This window comes from Schistosoma haematobium, chromosome 2 (assembly GCF_000699445.3).
Source record: "Schistosoma haematobium chromosome 2, whole genome shotgun sequence".
Lineage (NCBI taxonomy): Eukaryota > Metazoa > Platyhelminthes > Trematoda > Strigeidida > Schistosomatidae > Schistosoma > Schistosoma haematobium.
This window is the reverse complement of record NC_067197.1, coordinates 23,088,768-23,106,965: the sequence shown is the minus strand read 5'-3', so window position 1 is coordinate 23,106,965 and position 18,198 is coordinate 23,088,768. Positions and strand designations below refer to the sequence as shown.

At 38.2% G+C, this 18,198-nt stretch overlaps 2 protein-coding genes across 3 annotated transcripts in view; one reads left to right on the top strand and one right to left on the bottom strand.

Annotated features, from left to right (window-relative positions):
* The window catches only part of FOXN3_1 (Forkhead box protein N3), a gene marked incomplete at its 3' end in the record, with an annotated part of 46,821 nt that overhangs the window by 13,800 nt on the left and 14,823 nt on the right, over positions 1-18,198 (top strand). Inside the window, exon 4 of one of the 2 annotated variants that reach the window (XM_051214657.1) lies at positions 1,173-15,792. In XM_051214657.1, coding sequence (XP_051067838.1) covers positions 1,173-1,374 — 202 coding nt within the window. Of the gene's footprint in view, positions 1-1,172; positions 15,793-18,198 lie in introns of those variants that run through there. The other variant, XM_051214658.1, reaches the window with a different exon arrangement.
* Positions 3,096-17,677, bottom strand: PRPF4_2 (U4/U6 small nuclear ribonucleoprotein Prp4). The gene is made up of 8 exons (XM_051214659.1): positions 17,421-17,677; positions 13,765-13,835; positions 12,826-12,898; positions 11,872-12,044; positions 10,994-11,170; positions 9,913-10,155; positions 3,785-4,259; positions 3,096-3,359 (listed from the first exon to the last, which is right to left on the bottom strand). The coding sequence occupies exons 1-8, from the start codon at positions 17,485-17,487 to the stop codon at positions 3,160-3,162; spliced, it is 1,479 nt and encodes a 492-aa protein (XP_051067840.1). The 5' UTR covers positions 17,488-17,677; the 3' UTR covers positions 3,096-3,159.

The window sequence follows — 18,198 nt, the reverse complement described above, 5'->3', positions numbered from 1 at the left end:
CTGATATATTTTCGCTCGTCATGTTACTAGCATTTTGGTAAAAGTTTACGAGATTTTATGTCGCGGAAATCAACTGGTTTTTCATGACCCTTTAGATCAAATCACTAATAGATGTCGCTGTTGTTTCAACAGTTGTTCATATAGCTTCCCAAGCGTTATCTCGGTCATCCTCGTTTTCGGAATTACCTTACTGTGACTTCAGTCGTCTATTTGAGTCTGTCGTTGGTTTAGTGCAAAGGTTCGCCATTCTAGACGATGTCTCTCCTCATGTTTAAAATCAGTGCTTGCTAAAAATAAGCGATTGTCTGAGCACAGTTGCAACAGACGGTCACCATTACCTGTTCACTGAACGGGAATACCAAAATACCCACTTAAATGCCTTCTTTCTTGGTTTAAGCTACCTAATGTGCATTAAAGCCACCTGCTACGTGCACTATTTCTGAGTGTTTAGGTTTTTGAAGTAGTTCAGAAAGCTTTCTGTAAAATTCATCTTTTACGTCATCCGGGTTGCAGTCAGTGGGGAGTGGTAGGCAGAAAGATCATACTTAGTGCTGTGTCTACACCTGCCAGTTCAAGAGAATTTACCATTGGGTCGCCAGATGAACGGAGGGCGTGTCTCGTCGGCTCCCTGTTTCGGCGAGGTCAGGTGAGTTGAACACACTAGGAATCTTTATGTGTTTCGGAGACAGCATACAACAATTCTATGAGATTCTTAGTCAAGGATGTCTGCTGATCGATTTGACATAGGGTACGTACATTGAAGTCTTGAATGTGTACTTTGAAGCGAGGTTTCAGTAGACTTGAGATAGTGTTTCGCGCACGAGTGCGAAGTTGCGGATGCGCACCACAGCCGGAGTCGCGTACTGGGACGAGACGCCCGTCCAGGTTTCCAAAGGTGACAGAACTTAGATCGGTTCATGATCTCACTGAAATATACAAGTCTTGTTTTCATGTCACTGTTAAACTTGTGAGTTTTTATCTTTTTTGGACATGTGCTTTATCTGCAGGTGTATCATTGGAAAACTTACTGTTAGCAATGTTATATGTCTCAGTCTTCAGTGCTGAAAGTTGCAATGTGGTCACCAATTTTAGTTGCTTGACAATAAAGTTGTGTCCATACCTTGCAATATCGAGTGAAATTTTACTTTTTTTTATTTATTTATTTGTATTAGTAAACAGACGGCTGTTGATGCAGCACGATTACTGCTGGGAATCAGTCAAATCCAAAATCTCAGACAGAAATCTGAGTGTTTGAATCTGGACACCAGTGTAGCTAGTTCAACATTAGATTTCAAAAGAACATCCATCTCCGGTACAAATCATGCCACTTCTGAATCTATGATATTACAAGAAGTGCCGGCCACTCTGATCTAAAAATTTGTCTTCTCGTTCCCTTCTTTGAATATGCTATATATATATCTATATATATATCAGTGAATTTGAATAACTCGTTGATTTCAGGGTTACCCATTCTAGTCTCATTCGCTCAACGCGAATATTTCAACCCATGACCTGATTCACCTCATCCTGCAATATTAGTTTCGCTTCCATTTTTTCATATAATTTTTCTGTTACAACACGTACGTTACTTTGTTTATTCCAATCACTGCGCCTATTGACAGAGTGTTAATTTTCCTATAGATTTTTCTGCATCAGGTTCACGGCATAAATTATCATGTTGTTTTTGTCTTATACTTGTTTATCATGCAAAATAATTTGTAGCACCCGCATTTGTATTTTATCAAAGTTTTTCAATTTACATGAATCAAACTCCTGTGCAGTATTAACAGTGTGTTTGGAGGATTCTCCTAACTTTTACTCCTTGCTTAAACGAAAATTCCTCCACATCTTAAAATTAGTGCAATTTCTGAATTCGGTGTGGTTATTTTCAAAACATGCAAGGAAAGTTTGTTTTTTTTACTGTAATAATCATAATGCGTTGTACATTCAACAGTATTGCATGTAGATGTTATTTGTGTACTTTTCATTTTCATTTGATTTACTGTTCTTCCGGTTATTTTTGGAAGTGCATTTTGTTGATATATTTGTTATTCATCTGTTATACTGGTTTGTATCCTTTTTCCACATTATAAAAATCCATTTACTGGATTCTTTAGATGAAACTCTTTAGTTAAATACTTTGATCAGTGATTTTGAATCATCTGTCAATAACCTAATGTGCAGTATTATTTGTATAGTTTAAGAGAAGTTATCTATTTCAGAATGGGTATTTTTTTAACTGAGAACTATAAGGGTTATTCGTTTTATGTTAAAATCGTTTAAAAATACTTTGGGCATTAATAGAAAGAAACCAATAACATTTAGATATTCTTTTCTTGATATTTAAATGAAGATCATCCAGTACTCATATTCCTTTAAACCTCGGACACGATTTGCAAATAATCTTGTGCTGATTTGAGTTATCTTATGATATATTTAAGTAAACTGCAGATATTCGATAAGTTAAGGAAATAGGTTTTGTCCCGAAACTAAGTTAAATTTCCTGGGCTAGAAGAAGACTAAGAAAGAAAATTAGTTAACAGTTGAAAAGCCGTGGGAAATGTAGTTGGGTGATTCCCGACTCAGTATTTGAATATAAGTTAGTCAGTAGCGACGCACAACTTGACGTGAGTGTGCAACTGGTTTTCAAGTCGTTGAACCTTTTGTCAGCAGAGTATAAGGAAATCATACAAAAAAGAACAATACTGACAACAATGAAAACGTCGAAATTATAGTTAGAAACGAGCAACGACAATTGATGGACAGAAATCGTTAACTAACTGAAGGCTTAGGAGAGGGACTAAGAATGAAGGCCAACATGTCACTGACCGACTATTCATTGCGATTGTGTGGGCCCTGACCAAAGAGTTTGGGCATACGGACATGGCGCAGACCGATGATCAGTGATTTCACGGGCTAGTGCCACGTCTCGGTTCGTTGGTCCCCAGTCTATTAATCTAATTGTATGCCAGGTGACATTGTACGTGATGGTTTGAAGAATCCAGACGTGTTCGCCCCAAACCTAAACGTCAAGTTTCTAGGAAAACAATACTAAGTCGCTGAATAGTCAAATTTAGAAATCAGAACCATGAGTGTATAATTGAATTATTTTACAATGTATTATAGAAATATTATTAACATATGTTGTAACAATGAGGATCAATTTGCTTCTCTACTCCACAGTTTATAAGTTAGGTCGTGGGAACAGGTTGCAATGTACTTATTGTCTGGTGAAATATCTGCATAAACAACTTTACTGTTATGTCCTTCGAGGGTTTTGATAGGTGTCCAGATAGGATGACCCCAAATTTTGGTTGTTTTGTCAAACGAACTGGTAACAATATAGTTGCAGTTGCGTGCTGTGAATAGAACAAAAGTAGAAAGCATGATATTCGGCTTTCAGATCACAACTTTTCTCAGAAATCGCGACTCAACAAGTTAAAACCGTAATGGAACTGAGTAGTATCGACAATCTTGGAATAGAAAGTAGAGTTTATCCTAGTGCATAAACTTGTGAGAAGTTAGTGAACTGCATTCTCGTCGATCTAGTCAAAAACAAATATTTCCGGTTTCATCCATAAATAATTTCACATATAAATAGCAATGGTCAGGAAAAAGTGAGTGAATAGCTTTTTCGAACTATAATTACGCGACCTAGTATTAGTAATGTGATAGAGCAATCAATTTGATTAAATAAATTCATACCTACGAAATGCTCATCCTACAATTATCTGGAAGTTGGCCAGCAATACTGCCAGAAATTCCTCTGAAATAATCAACTTACATTCGAATCGCACGCTGCTTACAACACTTGTGTGAGCTGGTATTACATAGATTGCTTGTTGTTGTCGTAAATCCCAAATACGAACAGTGTTATCTGCACTAGAAGTGGCTGCATGATAACCATTATCAGCTACATCTGCACCCAGCAACTCTTCAAGGTGACCTTCTAGGAACATAATGCAACGGCCTGTTCGTAAGTCCCAAACACGAGCATATCCATCTAAACCAGTGGTTAGAGCTAAGGAGCCATCAGGGTGGAAAACTACATCATATACCGGCTTAGAATGACCTTCCTGATGTAAAATTTCTTCACAAGCCTCTAAATCCCATAAGCGCCACGAGTGGTCGAAGCACGTAGTTGCTAGGAAGCGTCCAGAAGGATGGAAAGCTAAGCGGGATACTCGATGAGGTGCGTGACCTTCGATATCGGCCAAAGGTTCTTCATTATCTAAACTCCATAGTTTAACGCTTCCGTCCTGAAATAAAAAGATGATATAGGGTTTTACAAGCAAAGCTTAAAAAAATATTTTGTGCAATATCTATAAGAGAACTCTTGTAGAATACAACAGTAATTCTTCAGTTAGTCCTGTCCATGATAAGGAACAAAAGGCGTATTAACCTATTATTGGTCAGCGGCTACCATGGGACTGCACCAACTGACGTTGCTCAACTGCCTTGTGGACTAGACATTTAGGTCTAAAGGCTCCGGGTGTGGTCCCATTGTATGGCGCATATGTATTCGGTGCCCCTTTGTACCAGTATTTATGTGTTTAAATAAATAATAACAATGATAGCAACGGTGACGATAAAGATCAGTTCTACGAGAGACTGCAATCGATCAGAGGAAAAAGCTCCAAAAGAAGGAAATATGATACAACAAAGAAACTGGAAGGGAAATGCAGTAAATCAGAGGGATCCGTCAAGGATAAAAAAGGAAAGCTAATCACTGAAATTCAAGAACAGTATAACAGATGGGTTGAAACATTCGAGGAGCTCCTGAACAGGCCACTTTCGTTGAGTCCACCAGACATCGAAGCAGCACGCACAGACCTTCCTATAGATGTCACTCCACCAATGATCGAATAAAACAGCATGGTCACCAGACAAACCAAGAGTGCGAAAGCGGCATAACCAGACACTATACCAACTGAAGCACTGGAGTCAGACATGAAAGGAACTGCAGAGACTATCCACGTTCTGTTCAGGAAGATTTGGGAGGAAGGACGAGTGCCACTGACAGACTGAAAAGACGGATACCTCGCCAACGTACCAAAGAAAGAAAATCTGAGTAAATGTGAGAACTATACGGGCATTACACTACTATCGGTACCAGGAAACGTTTTCAACAGTGTTTCCAGACCGAATGAAGGATTCATTAGACGCCCAGCTTCGAGATCAACAGACCAAATCACGACACTACGGATCATCGTTGAACAATCAATTGAATGGAAATCGTCACTATACATCAACTTCCTTGATTATGAGAAAGCATTTGACAGTGTGGAGAAGAGAACATTATGGAAACTTCTTCGACACTATGGAGTAGCTCAGAAATTCGTCAACATCATACGGAATCATACGACTGACTACACTGCAAAGTGGTGCATAGAAGGCAGCTGATAGGCGCATTCCAAGTGAGGACCAGAGAAAGACAAGGCTGCCTACTCTCTTCCTTTCTCTTTCTCCTGGTGGTTGACTGGATTATGAAGGCCCCTACATCTGACGGGAATCACGGAATATAATGGACAAGTTGGATGCAGCTAGACGATTTGGACTTCACAGGTGACCTAGCTCTTCTATCCCATATACACCAACAAATACAGGTCAAGATAACCAGTGTAGAAGAAGTCTCTGAAGCAGGAGGCCTCAACATACACAAGGGCTAAAGCAACATCCTCAAATACAACACGAAGAACACCAACCCAGTCATGCTTGATGGAGAAGCCCTGAAAGAGGTAGAGTTTGAGGCCGTGGCGGAGCTGGTGGGAGTGAAGGAGCCGAAGGCGAAGTTGGAAGGGCTGGGGACGCTGCTGAGAGGCAGGGCGAAGGCTGTATATGACAGCTTGGACGGTGCTGGCGGGAAGACGACATGGGAGACAGTCACGGAGCGGTTGGTGGCGGAGTTCAACAGCCCAGTGGACAGAGAGGAGGTACTGCGGAAGTTCTGGTTGGCGAGGTTGCCGGTCGATGGTGACCCACTGGTGCTGGCTGTGGAGCTTACCAAATTGTTATGCCGTGCGCTGCCGAGTCTGGGTGAGGAGTCGGAGGCACAGTTGTTGGCGTCGCAGTTTATCGAGAGTGTGCTTGCCACCGTCTCCCAACAGCTGAAACTGGTGAACGCAGCACAACCGATGGATATCAGTGAACTGGCGAAGGTGACTCGTCAGCTGATGACGCGAACAGTAGCTCCAGTTGGGTGCGAAAAGCAGGAGATAATTAATGTCGAGAAGAAGATTGAAGAACTGGAGCATGAGATTGCAGCAATACGTGTGAACCATAAAAGGAACGATAAGTGTTACGCTTGTGGAGGGACAGGACATTGGAAGATAAACTGTCCAACAAGACGAAGACGCAGATATTTTAGACGTTATAACGAGTGTTCTTTCTATCCTAGGAATCTGGGGGTTGTTGCGTTAATAGACAGAGGGGTAGTGTATACGAGAGTGAACATAAATGAACGAGATTTAGTTTGTCTGATCGATACAGGGGCAGCAGTATCGTTAATAGGCAAAGAGCAATGTAAGAGACTCAAGCCGTGCACATTAGCTGTCCACACTATAGGAGGCCATATGCTAGAAGTGTTTGGCGTATCTAACAGTACCGTAAAAGTGGGAGATGCTGAGATAAATTTTCCGTTCGTGGTAACCACAAGCTTATCGAGACCGATATTAGGAGCAGATTTCCTAAGAGAAGTAAAAGCGATAGTTGACTTAAGAAGCGGTAAGGTGGTAACAAAGTATGGTTCATTGCCAATACACGAAAGTAGCGAAGTGGCTGAAATAAGAGTGGCAGCGGATGTCTCGTCGAAGAAACCAAACATTAACGAGTTATGCAAAAAGTATGCGAAACTGTTCACTGGAGATGGGGAGCCGTATGGATTTTGTGACAAAGTAAACCACGAAATCCCGATAAAGAACGATCGAGTAAACGCATTTGCAACACGTCGTGTCCCGGTGCATTTAGAGGCTGAGGTAAATCGTCAGGTTCAGGAAATGTTGAAAGAAGGTATAATTGAGGAAGCGGACAGCCCACATAGCTCACCGATACTCTTGGTAAAGAAACCAAATGGAAAGTATAGATTTTGTGTCGACTTCAGAGAATTGAATAATATAACAGACCTGAAGCCTTGTGCAATGCCAACAGTGGTGGAAACATTAGATCGACTACCGAATGCCACGGTGTTTACAGTGCTGGATTTACGGTCAGGTTATTGGCAACTGCCTATAAAACAGAGCGACCGAAGCAAGACAGCGTTTACTGTACGTGATAAACAGTATCAATTTAAACGAATGCCGTTCGGGTTGGAGGGTGCGCCGTTCACGTTCAGAAGATAAATGACACTACTGCTCAAGAATCTAGATAATGTCGAGGTATATGGCGACGATGTAGTTGTGTACAGTCAGGCAGAAACAGATCACATCAAGCATGTAGAAGCGGTCTTAAAGCGAACTGACGAATTTGGACTTCGAATTAATAAAGACAAGTCGCAGATAGCGAGAAGTAGCGTCACGTTGTTGGGACGTAAAGTGGGAAATGGAGAAATAAAACCATTGTTGGAGAAAATTTTTACCATAAAATATATTGCAGTACCTAATTCGAAAAGGAAGTTGAGACAGTTCCTGGGAAGAGCGGCGTTCTACAGTCGGTGTGTCAAGAATTTAAACGAAATAGCAGCACCCTTATATAAGTTGTTGAGCAACACCAAGTTTACGTGGACTGAGACTGCCGAACAAACGTTCAACCGAATCAAAAGCATGCTAGACGATCGTCAGACGACGCTCAGACTGCCTGAACCGGGAAAACAGACGCGAGCGATCATGGTATAGGTGCTGTGTTGAGTCAGGCCGATAGAGTGGTGGAATACGCGAGTCGCGTCCTCACACCCGCTGAACAGAAGTATTCAACCATCGAAAAGGAGTGTTTAGCAATCGTGTGGGCAGTAGAAAAATGGAGACCGTACCTTTTAGGTAGACGATTTCACATTGAGACCGACCATAAACCTCTGCAGTGGTTGAAAACAGCAAGAGACCCCCGAGGGAAGTTGGCGCGATGGATGATACGTCTGCAAGAATACGACTTCAGTATCGGCCATGTTCCAGGAAAAGAAAACGTAATGGCGGATTACTTGCCAAGACCAAACATGGAAGCCGACCTTCCATTGACAGCATACGCGGTGAATAGTTTAGAGGGAGACCCATTAGAACTCGTCCGGCAGCAGAAAGCTGACCCTAACCTTTGAGAGGTAATCAGAGTGATAAAAGAGGGAGCAGACGTAGACGAACGAACAATGGACAAGGAGGTAATAACGCTGCTTCGGCAAAAGGAACGACTGAGAGTGAACGCATATGGAGTCCTGACCTGGCAGGACGACGACGAGAATTGAGTGGCTGTGATCTCGAAAGGCTGGCGGTGTAAAGTGATACACGAGTGTCACCAGGTAGCACATACAGGCATTGCAAGAACGACGGATTTACTACGACAAAGTGCATACTGGCCGGGCATGAGAAAAGATGTGGTTGAATACGTGTTAACTTGCCAGCAGTGTCAACTAATGAAAAGCGATCGATACACACAACCGCCATTACAGTCAATCCCAGTAACCGCAGTCGGTGATATATGGTCGGTGGATGTGATGGGACCGTTTCCACAGACGGCGAGCGGTTACCAGTACCTGCTAGTGATGACGGAACATGCTACACGTCGGGTAGATGCCGTACCCATTGCAGACCAGCGGGCAAGGACAGCGACCGAAGTGGTAATCCGGTATATTGTAGCGTGTCACGGAATACCGAAGATGATATTAACTGACCAGGGTCCCTGTTTTGAAAGTGACGAGTTTAAAGCCCGTTTAAAGCAGTTTGGCATCAAAAGAATACGAACTACACGATATCATCCTCAGACAAACGGGCTTACAGAGAGAAACAACCGGACGTTAAAGGAAAGGTTAGCATCAAAAGGAGGAAATTGGGAGAAAGAGTTACCATTGATTTTGCTGGCACATCGTTCCTCCACACAAGGAACAACCAAGAAGTCACCTTTCTTACTCATGTATGGCAGACAGCCACGACTTCCAATGCATAATAAGACCTGGCCGTAACAACAGAAATGGACGACAACAAGGTTATGAAAAGAGAGGAGGGAGGCAATAAGAAACGTGGAAAAGAAACAAATATCAGACATAAAGAAGGCGGAACAACAGAGGAGAACGTGGAAACCCTTTGCAGTGGGGGACCTAGTAAAGTGTAGAGAACGAAAAAGTAACATAGCAGGGGGAGCAGGGTCGGGAAAGCTGATCCCAAAGTGGGAAGGACCGTATGTTATCACAGAGAGACGCGGCTCGGTCTACACGATCCGGAGAGAAGACAAGCAGAAGCGCGTAAATGCTAGTCAACTGCAGAGATGGTTTCAAGATCATCATGGGCGTGAGTCACGAAAAGCACCAAAGAAGACAGCGGTACGGAGATCAGAAAGACTACGACGGCAACTTATTAAAGGGGGAACGAGTGTGGTGCGTGCTACTTATATTGATATAAGTAGTATATAACGTGAGTCAAAAGAACGTAATGTCTGGCAGCAGAAGATGCGGAAGATCAAGAAAGGAAGAGCGAGAACACAATGGAATTTGTAAGAAATCGCATGAACAATGAAATATGAGACAATGGATTGATGTTTGCAACAGCAACAATCTGGTTTGATATGATGGAATGATATTTTGCAAATTAACGATTTACTATATGGTTTTTTTTATTTTACCAAGTAACTCTGTAATTTTGTGCTAAATACAATTTGGTTGTCCTCACCTGTGTTCTCCTTCACTAAAGTATAGGATCCTCATTACAAATCGGTTTTCCATACATTTTCTCTTGAAAAAAACACAATATAATAGACACAAAAATATAAATAACATACTTGAGCTGAACTGGCAAGTGCTAATTGTTGTTCCGACTGGAGACCAGCTTGAGGATGCCAAACAATAGCACAAGTTGGTGCAGTATGTCCACGTAAATTCATAACTAAATTACAATCAGGTATAGACCATAAACGACATAGACCACTCCAAGAAGATGTAGCCAATTGTTTACCATCAGGTGAAAAGCGACACATACTTAATGGTCGAATATCTCCAACTTGACTGCATAGTAAATTTGTATTCTACATCGTAAATTTCAGAAAAAAGTACTTCTGAATATAAAATATTACTTTTCAAGATTTTGAATAAATGATGAGTCCTAAAACATACGAAAAACTCTTGATGGCGAGTTTCCATTCAAATTTGAAATGCTTACATCTTCATGGTAATATTAAGAGCTAATGAAAACGTTTTCAGTCTTAAAACACTCATTATAATTAGTATATTACCATAAAAGCAAATGATAAACAATAAACTAGTTTGAGTTACATGCACTTATCCACCGACTACATTGGCAGAAAAGACTGTCAGTATGTAAACAAATCATTAACCCAGGTAAAGATACAACTAGGTAATAGTATTTCAGACTGCTTAGTTGAACTCAAATTACAAAATCTTAAATTTATAGGTCGGTTTGTATAGAGATAGTGAATAATAAAGCTCCTAGTTTAACATAACATAGCTAATTTTGCGCAATGATACTTAAATGTTAAGTTTTTAGGTAATCACATGTAAGTTGGTAGGAAAAAATCTAATCATTAGTTACATTCTATCATTTCATTACTAGATTAAATATTATGCAGGATGTAGAAGAAAATATGACATTGGTCAATAACGATTCACATCACATGTAATTGCAGATTTTGATAGAATTAGGTCCAATGGATATTAAGCATTCACGCTTATGTATGTTCAGTGAAAATTAGACACTTTTAAGTAGTACGTGGTCAAGTGGTAACGACATTCTTTATAAATAATGAAAATTAAAATAGGCATACACCAAAGAAACTTCATACACTCAAAAAACATCATTATCTCAATTCTAAATTATTGACAAAGACGTCATATAAGCAAACTTACTCGCAAAACCTTATGATATTCTTGAAGTTTAGCTTTACGTTGAGGTGCTGGAACATTATTGAAATAATTCCTAGCTCTATCAAGTCGAACTTTAGCTCGGGTTAAAGAAAATTCACTAATCCATAGACGAGCCTCTGCAAGAGTATTTGGACCTTGATGGTACCACACTGTAGTATCCTATGAAAGAACAATATTTGATTGTGCAATATTTGCGAAAAATGAATGCTAGAGAGTCAACAAATAAATTACTATGCACAAACAATATAGGTAAATAGAAACAGTGAAAACCATGAACATATAAGTACTTCAGTACAGTAGTGTACAATCTGGTCTTCGTTTAAGTAGTAAAATAAATACCAAATTAGTACGGACATATTTTAAAGTATAGTTAGAAAATAAGTTATTGCTATATATTACACTTAAACTGAATTATAATGTATAACCCATAATTAATTTAGTTTGAGTAGACAAGTAGTGTCTCTAGGTCAATGCACTTAGACATAAACCAAGTGAATTGTGTGGCGCATATATATTCGGTGCCCCTTTTACCAATATTTATGTGTTCAAATAAATAAGTAATTTGGGATTGAAAGTATTTACTGGTCACCTACCAATGTACACACAATATCCATGGTCTACGTGCTTGACGGCAGTGTTTAAAAATGATCGTGAATGAATGGTTAGTATGAAATTCAGTTCTACTTATACGATTTGACCCGAGCAAGTATTAAAATGTAAGCATAGTGTAAAATCCTACTGCATGTAGACTGATTAATAATATAATGATTGTAAAATGTCATGGAAATTATACATAATATCACACCAAAGTTGTGGTATACATTTTAGAAATTCAGTGGCATAAATACTTTCAAACTTACATCTCCGACAGTCTCAGTAGAAATATTTTCACCAAATCGATTAACAGATATACCAGTCCCAGTCGATGATTTTACTGTATCCGTCAAAGTTGGTCTTTGAGCTGGACCACCGCTCACTGCGAGAATCATCCGTAGTCTTTCTCTTCGGTCTGCTCCATCTTCACCAAATAAACCTAGTGCCAATACATATTTTGAAGAAATTTATCGCAGAATGTAGGTGCAGTTTATGAGTTATACTATTTAACTAAAGTATTATTCTAATAAAAAATTTAAATGATGAAAAATTTATTATCTTGTACTGTTGTCTATGAAACAGTAGTTCCAACATATCAAATATGTAAGTTTCTCATTTTCGAACTATACATTTAATTTTCTACATTAAAGATTCGCATTATGAAAATTAGAACACATATACGCGAACAATCATGTTTTCAATTAAATCATCATCCGGCTTTAGTCCAACATACAGTAACAGCAACAGCGATAGTAAAAAAGTATCGATTTATACTTCCCACCTATTATGTGCAGTTATACAATCTATTTCATTGTGATCATTGACTCCCACAGCCCACTGTGGGAGAGAACAAACCAGCTTCCAGTTGAAGAGGAAATTAAGAAAAAACACGATTTGAATAGGACATACACTGAGGAAATCATCAAACTGTATCACGAGACAAGTGCTAACTTGGAATCCTGAAGGGAAAAGGGGAACACCAAGAAATACACTGCATCAGGAATTGGAGACAGATGTTCAAAGACTGGATAGCAATTGGAAACAACTGGAAAGGATTGCCCACCACGGAGTTCGATGGAGAATCTTAGTGGGCAGTCTATGCTCCTTCTATGGAAGGTAACAGGCGTAAGTGAAAATTGTTGGGTTGAATATTTTTAATGTTTCATTGTTATTATAAAATGATATAAAGAAACAAAGACAACAAACAAATCTGGACTTACAGACAGGTTCACCAAGTTGGCGAAGATAAGCTCTCACTTCAGAGTCTTCTGTAGATACTTGTATTAAACGAGCCTGCAATTGGGGTTAGAACAGTTTTGTCAGACAAAAATATGAGTAATACACAGTGATGTAAGCAAAATAAGAATAAACTTCAAAAACAAATAGATAGATTATTGTACAATCGGGTTAAGAATCTGTATAAGATTAGTGATTAAAATGGTGAGGTATTCAGATATCATTGTTATGACTCTAAATATAATTCTTCAGATTATAATTAATCTGTTACTAATTTACAAGCTGAATGGACTGTCTAACCGTAATTACAGTTTTAATACACAAACAATGGTGAAAATGTAATTATATTAATTTGAAGCATATTGTTTTCAAAAAAATGAAATGATTTTGTAAATTAAAGTATGACTACTATGCTATTTCTACTGAATGACTTTGTAAACATAATGATCCAAATCCCAAATAAATGCTACATCCAATGATCATTCTCCACATTAACATTAACAACAACTAACTAAATATTTCTCAACATAAGAAGCAATCCGATTTCTTAAGGATTTGAGTTCAAGTTTATGTGCGCTATTTATGTGTAGGACAAATTCTCATTTCAGCTGATACTGGTTTCGGAAAATAAGGTATTTCTCTACAATATCAAGATGTGAAATAAGTTAACATTAATCAGCTGAAGTGGCACGATGTAAATGGGAAGAAAAGATTTATTTGACACAGAGAATACCTAAAAAGCAAATGTAAAAACAAGGATGAACACATAAACTATATATATACCTAAAACTAGAATTTAGATTTATAAGATACAAAGTGTTTTATAAAAGAGGTAGTATTTATTAAAAATAATGCGACGTTTAGTACTACTGTTGCAAAAGTATTAAAACAAAATTATTATAATAATTGTTTATTCAACTTACCTTTTTACGTAGTTCCAATTGATTTAACGCTTCTTGAGCATTTTTATCCACTTCATCCAAAGGTAAAATACCTAATGTGGAAAACACAAAGAAAATATAAACAGCAGTTGATGTAATAGACAGATTGGTGGTAGCAGAGGAAATCACGAGGGACGTTTTGTCTATATGTACCAGCATCCCAGTATAGGTAATTCACATCAAAACAAAAAACTCGCTTAGGTGGAGTTTCGATTTCTGAGCTGGGTGGTTTAGTCGTGAAGCTTTCATTGTTCTTCTGCACAAAATCATCAGCACAAACTTCAAGTAGAAGTGAAGTTTTCGAATTTCTTTACATATGACTCACAGATTGTCCTGCTCAGAGAACAAAACTCCACCTGAGCTACAAATCACCATCGTCACAAAAAATCCCGTTTTCCGCCTTAAATGTTTACACCTTATCACTTAGGTGTACAAGCCACCTGCTTGTACAATGGGGTGATGTTTGAATTTACCTGGTAATATTTGTTTGCGTCTTCCCATTGTTGTTTAGGACTGAGTGAACATCAACTCTGGGATGCAGGTACATCCAGCTGATGAGTCCCAAGTAGGACGAGACGCGCGTTCTGTATTCCACTGCTAGCCACCATCAATCTTTGCTTACATGATCATATATCTCGAAAATATCCTATATACATAAACTGCAGTGACCATCTTACTGTTTCCCATAAAAAATTAGTTTGTTCTCCAACTTGAGTCTCCTAGATTCGATGTGTATAGCTTTAACAAGAAAATCAGATTTCACAGGTTACATGTAGAATCGTTTGCTTCTCATAACAAAAATACAAGAGGACTTTGATTTATTAAAATGGTTCATTTAAAATTATATGAAAACGAATAAATAAAAATGCAGAGTAAAACTTAGAAGTTATACGACTTCCCTTTAAACCAGATAAATTGTTCTTACCTTAAACCTACCCTGGTAATAATGACTTATTATCCAGAGTGATTAGGTTCCGCTTTGTGTTCACATTATTATTATTATTACTCTTATCATTATCTTTATCTCCTCTTACCCCGTTTCCTGTCTAGTTGACCTTTTATTTTTATATATAAATGCTCTTAACAAGTATATGTGTGACCAGATTGTTCGAAATGTATTGCGCTAATATATCACATAGTTCTGATAATCTTCGTCTCCTAATATCATTATCGAAATTGTAAAAATCAATAAGAATATCTAGACATACTAGTGAACAACAGTAATTAGTATATCAAAGCTTGAGAGAAGTTCAACTGAGAAAACAGAATTTATGGATTTATGTTCAGTTCGACTGTATGCATATTATTAATAAAATCTAGTGAGGATAAAAATAAACACAATAATGTAATATACAGTGTAACTAAGGTTTGATTAAAGATCTTAATAAAAACAATTATCTGAAATTCAGTCAGTCAGTCAGTCAGCTACAACGTAGGACCAGGCACATATGTGCATCGGTCCAGGTTGCCATACCGCATCAGCACAACAAGATGAACACCGGATTCATAGCAGTGGTTAGGTCAAAGGTGGTAATATATAACAGAAAGATTGCATATAGAGATAAAGTACAAGAAGAAAGAATTGGTTCGTAGAAAGAAAGATATGAAGTGATTTTAATCTCTTAGTTTAAGGGAAGACAGGGAGTGTATACACCGACGCCATTGTGATCGACTCTGAGCCATGTCACCAAGAGTCTCCAACCATTGGTTACGATAGTCACGCGGACCCCAACCAAGTAATCTGCATCTACCAACATGGCTCAGACAAGAAGTTAGTGACTTCAAGCACTGATGCCACGTTTTGGTTTGGCCGCCCCTAACTTCCAACCATCTTCAAGACCGGTTAGCATTGCACGTCGTGGTAATCGGTGTTCAGGCATACGTAGCACGTGGCCCAACCATCTCAGTCGATGAAGATTCACAACCTCATCGACTGATCTACCATCATCTAATACCCTGCGTCTAACCTCACTATTATGTACCCGGTGATCTCAGCAATATTTCTAAGGCATCTGTGGTCAAATACTAGTAGCTTACGAGTATCTTCTACTCTTAATGGCCATGTTTCGCAGCCGTAAAGTAGAACAGAACGAACTGCCGCGCAGTATACTCGTCCTTTAATTGATAGACGGATATCTCGCCTTCGCCACAGGTGACGTAAGTTGGCAAAAGCCAAGCGAGCTTTTCGAATCCGTGCTGAGATTTCGTCAGACACCAACCCATTATGGCTGATCAGACTTCCAAGATAAGTGAAGTTGCCAACGCGTTCGATTACTTCACATCGTATCCTTAGTTCAGGTGTTGACGCAGACCAGTCCTGAAGCAACAACTTGCATTTAGATGGGGAGAAGCGCATCCCAAACATTCTGGCATTGTTGGCCAGCGCTATCAAAAGACTGCATTTTATTAGCGTCTTCATCAAACAAGACTATGTTATCTGCGTATTCTAAGTCGATAAGTGGACCTCCTGGTAGGAGATCAATACCCGAGAACTCAGTCGACGAGAAAGTTATTTCCATCAGTAGATCTATGATGAAGTTAAACAAAAATGGAGAAAGTGGACAGCCTTGACGGACACCACTTGAGGTTGCAAAAGCAGAATCATTTATTATTATTCTTTCACCATTACCCACTAATGACGGATAAAAATACCAAATTTATAAAGTTTATCTTACATTTATACGAACAGTTGACAAACTTTAAAACAAGTGACTAAAATTCTTTCCAGTTGATTTTATACTTTATTTTAAGAAATGACGTATTTCGATAGAGCGATGAGAAGACGGAGTTGATCTGATCTCATTGCTTTATCGAAATTTATAAAAAGGACTAATTGCTTTAAAATAAAATACTGCCATAAATTTACACATGAACAAGTCATCTACAATAAATACGGAACATTAGCTTAGTGGTTAAATCATTCACTTTTAACAATTACGTAGAATGTTCAAAACCCGCTTCGACTTAATAGGTTAAAGCAGTCCTTTAGTACGAGTAAATCTTACATAGAATATCTGATATAAAACTAATTACATGAAAGTATACTTAAAAGATAGGTTACTTTCCTAAGAACAATCATCAAGCATTATATCAAGTTAATCTATCACTCATAATATTACAAGTAATACATTTTTTAATCTGTACGATTGATTATTTTTAGTGTTTAATAAGTTTACTAGATGAACGCAACATCACCTATAATCAATATAAAATCAGTTTTTATCAAGACAAACGCAAATATAATGAATTTGTTACTGATGAGAAACACTAATAATTATTTTTAATATTGTAATTTTCAAGTATTAATAATCCCCGTGAAAGTAGTATTTATAGTGCACTTAAATATAAATAATTGAAGATACGATTTAATAGTTAAATACGATACATATGACCTATGCACAAGAAAGGAAAACCAGCGAATCAACGAATCGCATCATCAAGAACAAATAACAGCAAATAATCATGAACACATATACAAACAGAGTAGGTACAGTTTTCAGTATACATCGTTTGTATATCTTAACACTTTTTCTTTAAAACAGTCGGAACACATCAAGTGTCAGAAATACACCTAAACCAATCAATGAGGTAGGGAAAGAAAACAAATGAAGGAATATATATATATGAGACTGACCTACCATCTTTGTTTGCATTTGCTGCTGTATGAGCCTCTCGCAACCTATGCAAATCGGCCAATGTAGTCATTAGGATAGATGAGATTCAAAGAATTTGATGACTGGAGCGACAATAAGAATGCTGAAATAGCAACAAAAATTATATCAAATTAATTATTAGCTAACGAAGAAGAGAAAATAAGTGAACAAGGTGATCAATATTTCAGCTAATAGGCACAGTGAAGACGCACACTTACTGAATATATCAATTGTTTTGTCGGAATATTCTGTGATGGTTTGTCTAATTCAAAAGAAGTTTTCTTATCAATTCCAATGAAACACTGACTAAAACTGGTGTGGGTCAAACAATTTCTTTCGTCTTAGTTTTGAAATAGCAGATAGTAACATTGATTACAAGATATTTAAATTCTGTAGCAGCCAGGATGCCATTTGGTCGACAAGTCAGAATGTAATGTTTAAGTTAATAGGGGTATAGCTTGAGGATTATCGACTATCACTAGTACTTATTAAGTAGTACGAAACTGTTAGAAAAGCCAAACACTCAGGAGAAAAGCGCATCTACTGAAGCATAATTATTCTAAAATACCTTACGACAGTTGTGAAACGACATCAGTTAATTACTATCCTTAGCATTCAGTAAATTGGAACTAACAGCACTAGAAGCAAGTAAAATTTATCTATCATATTAAACAACTCGAATAGGTAGAACAAATTAAGTTATGGTTATGGATCGATTACCATTGATCTAACAGTGTAAGCGCGGATAACATCATATTCGTAT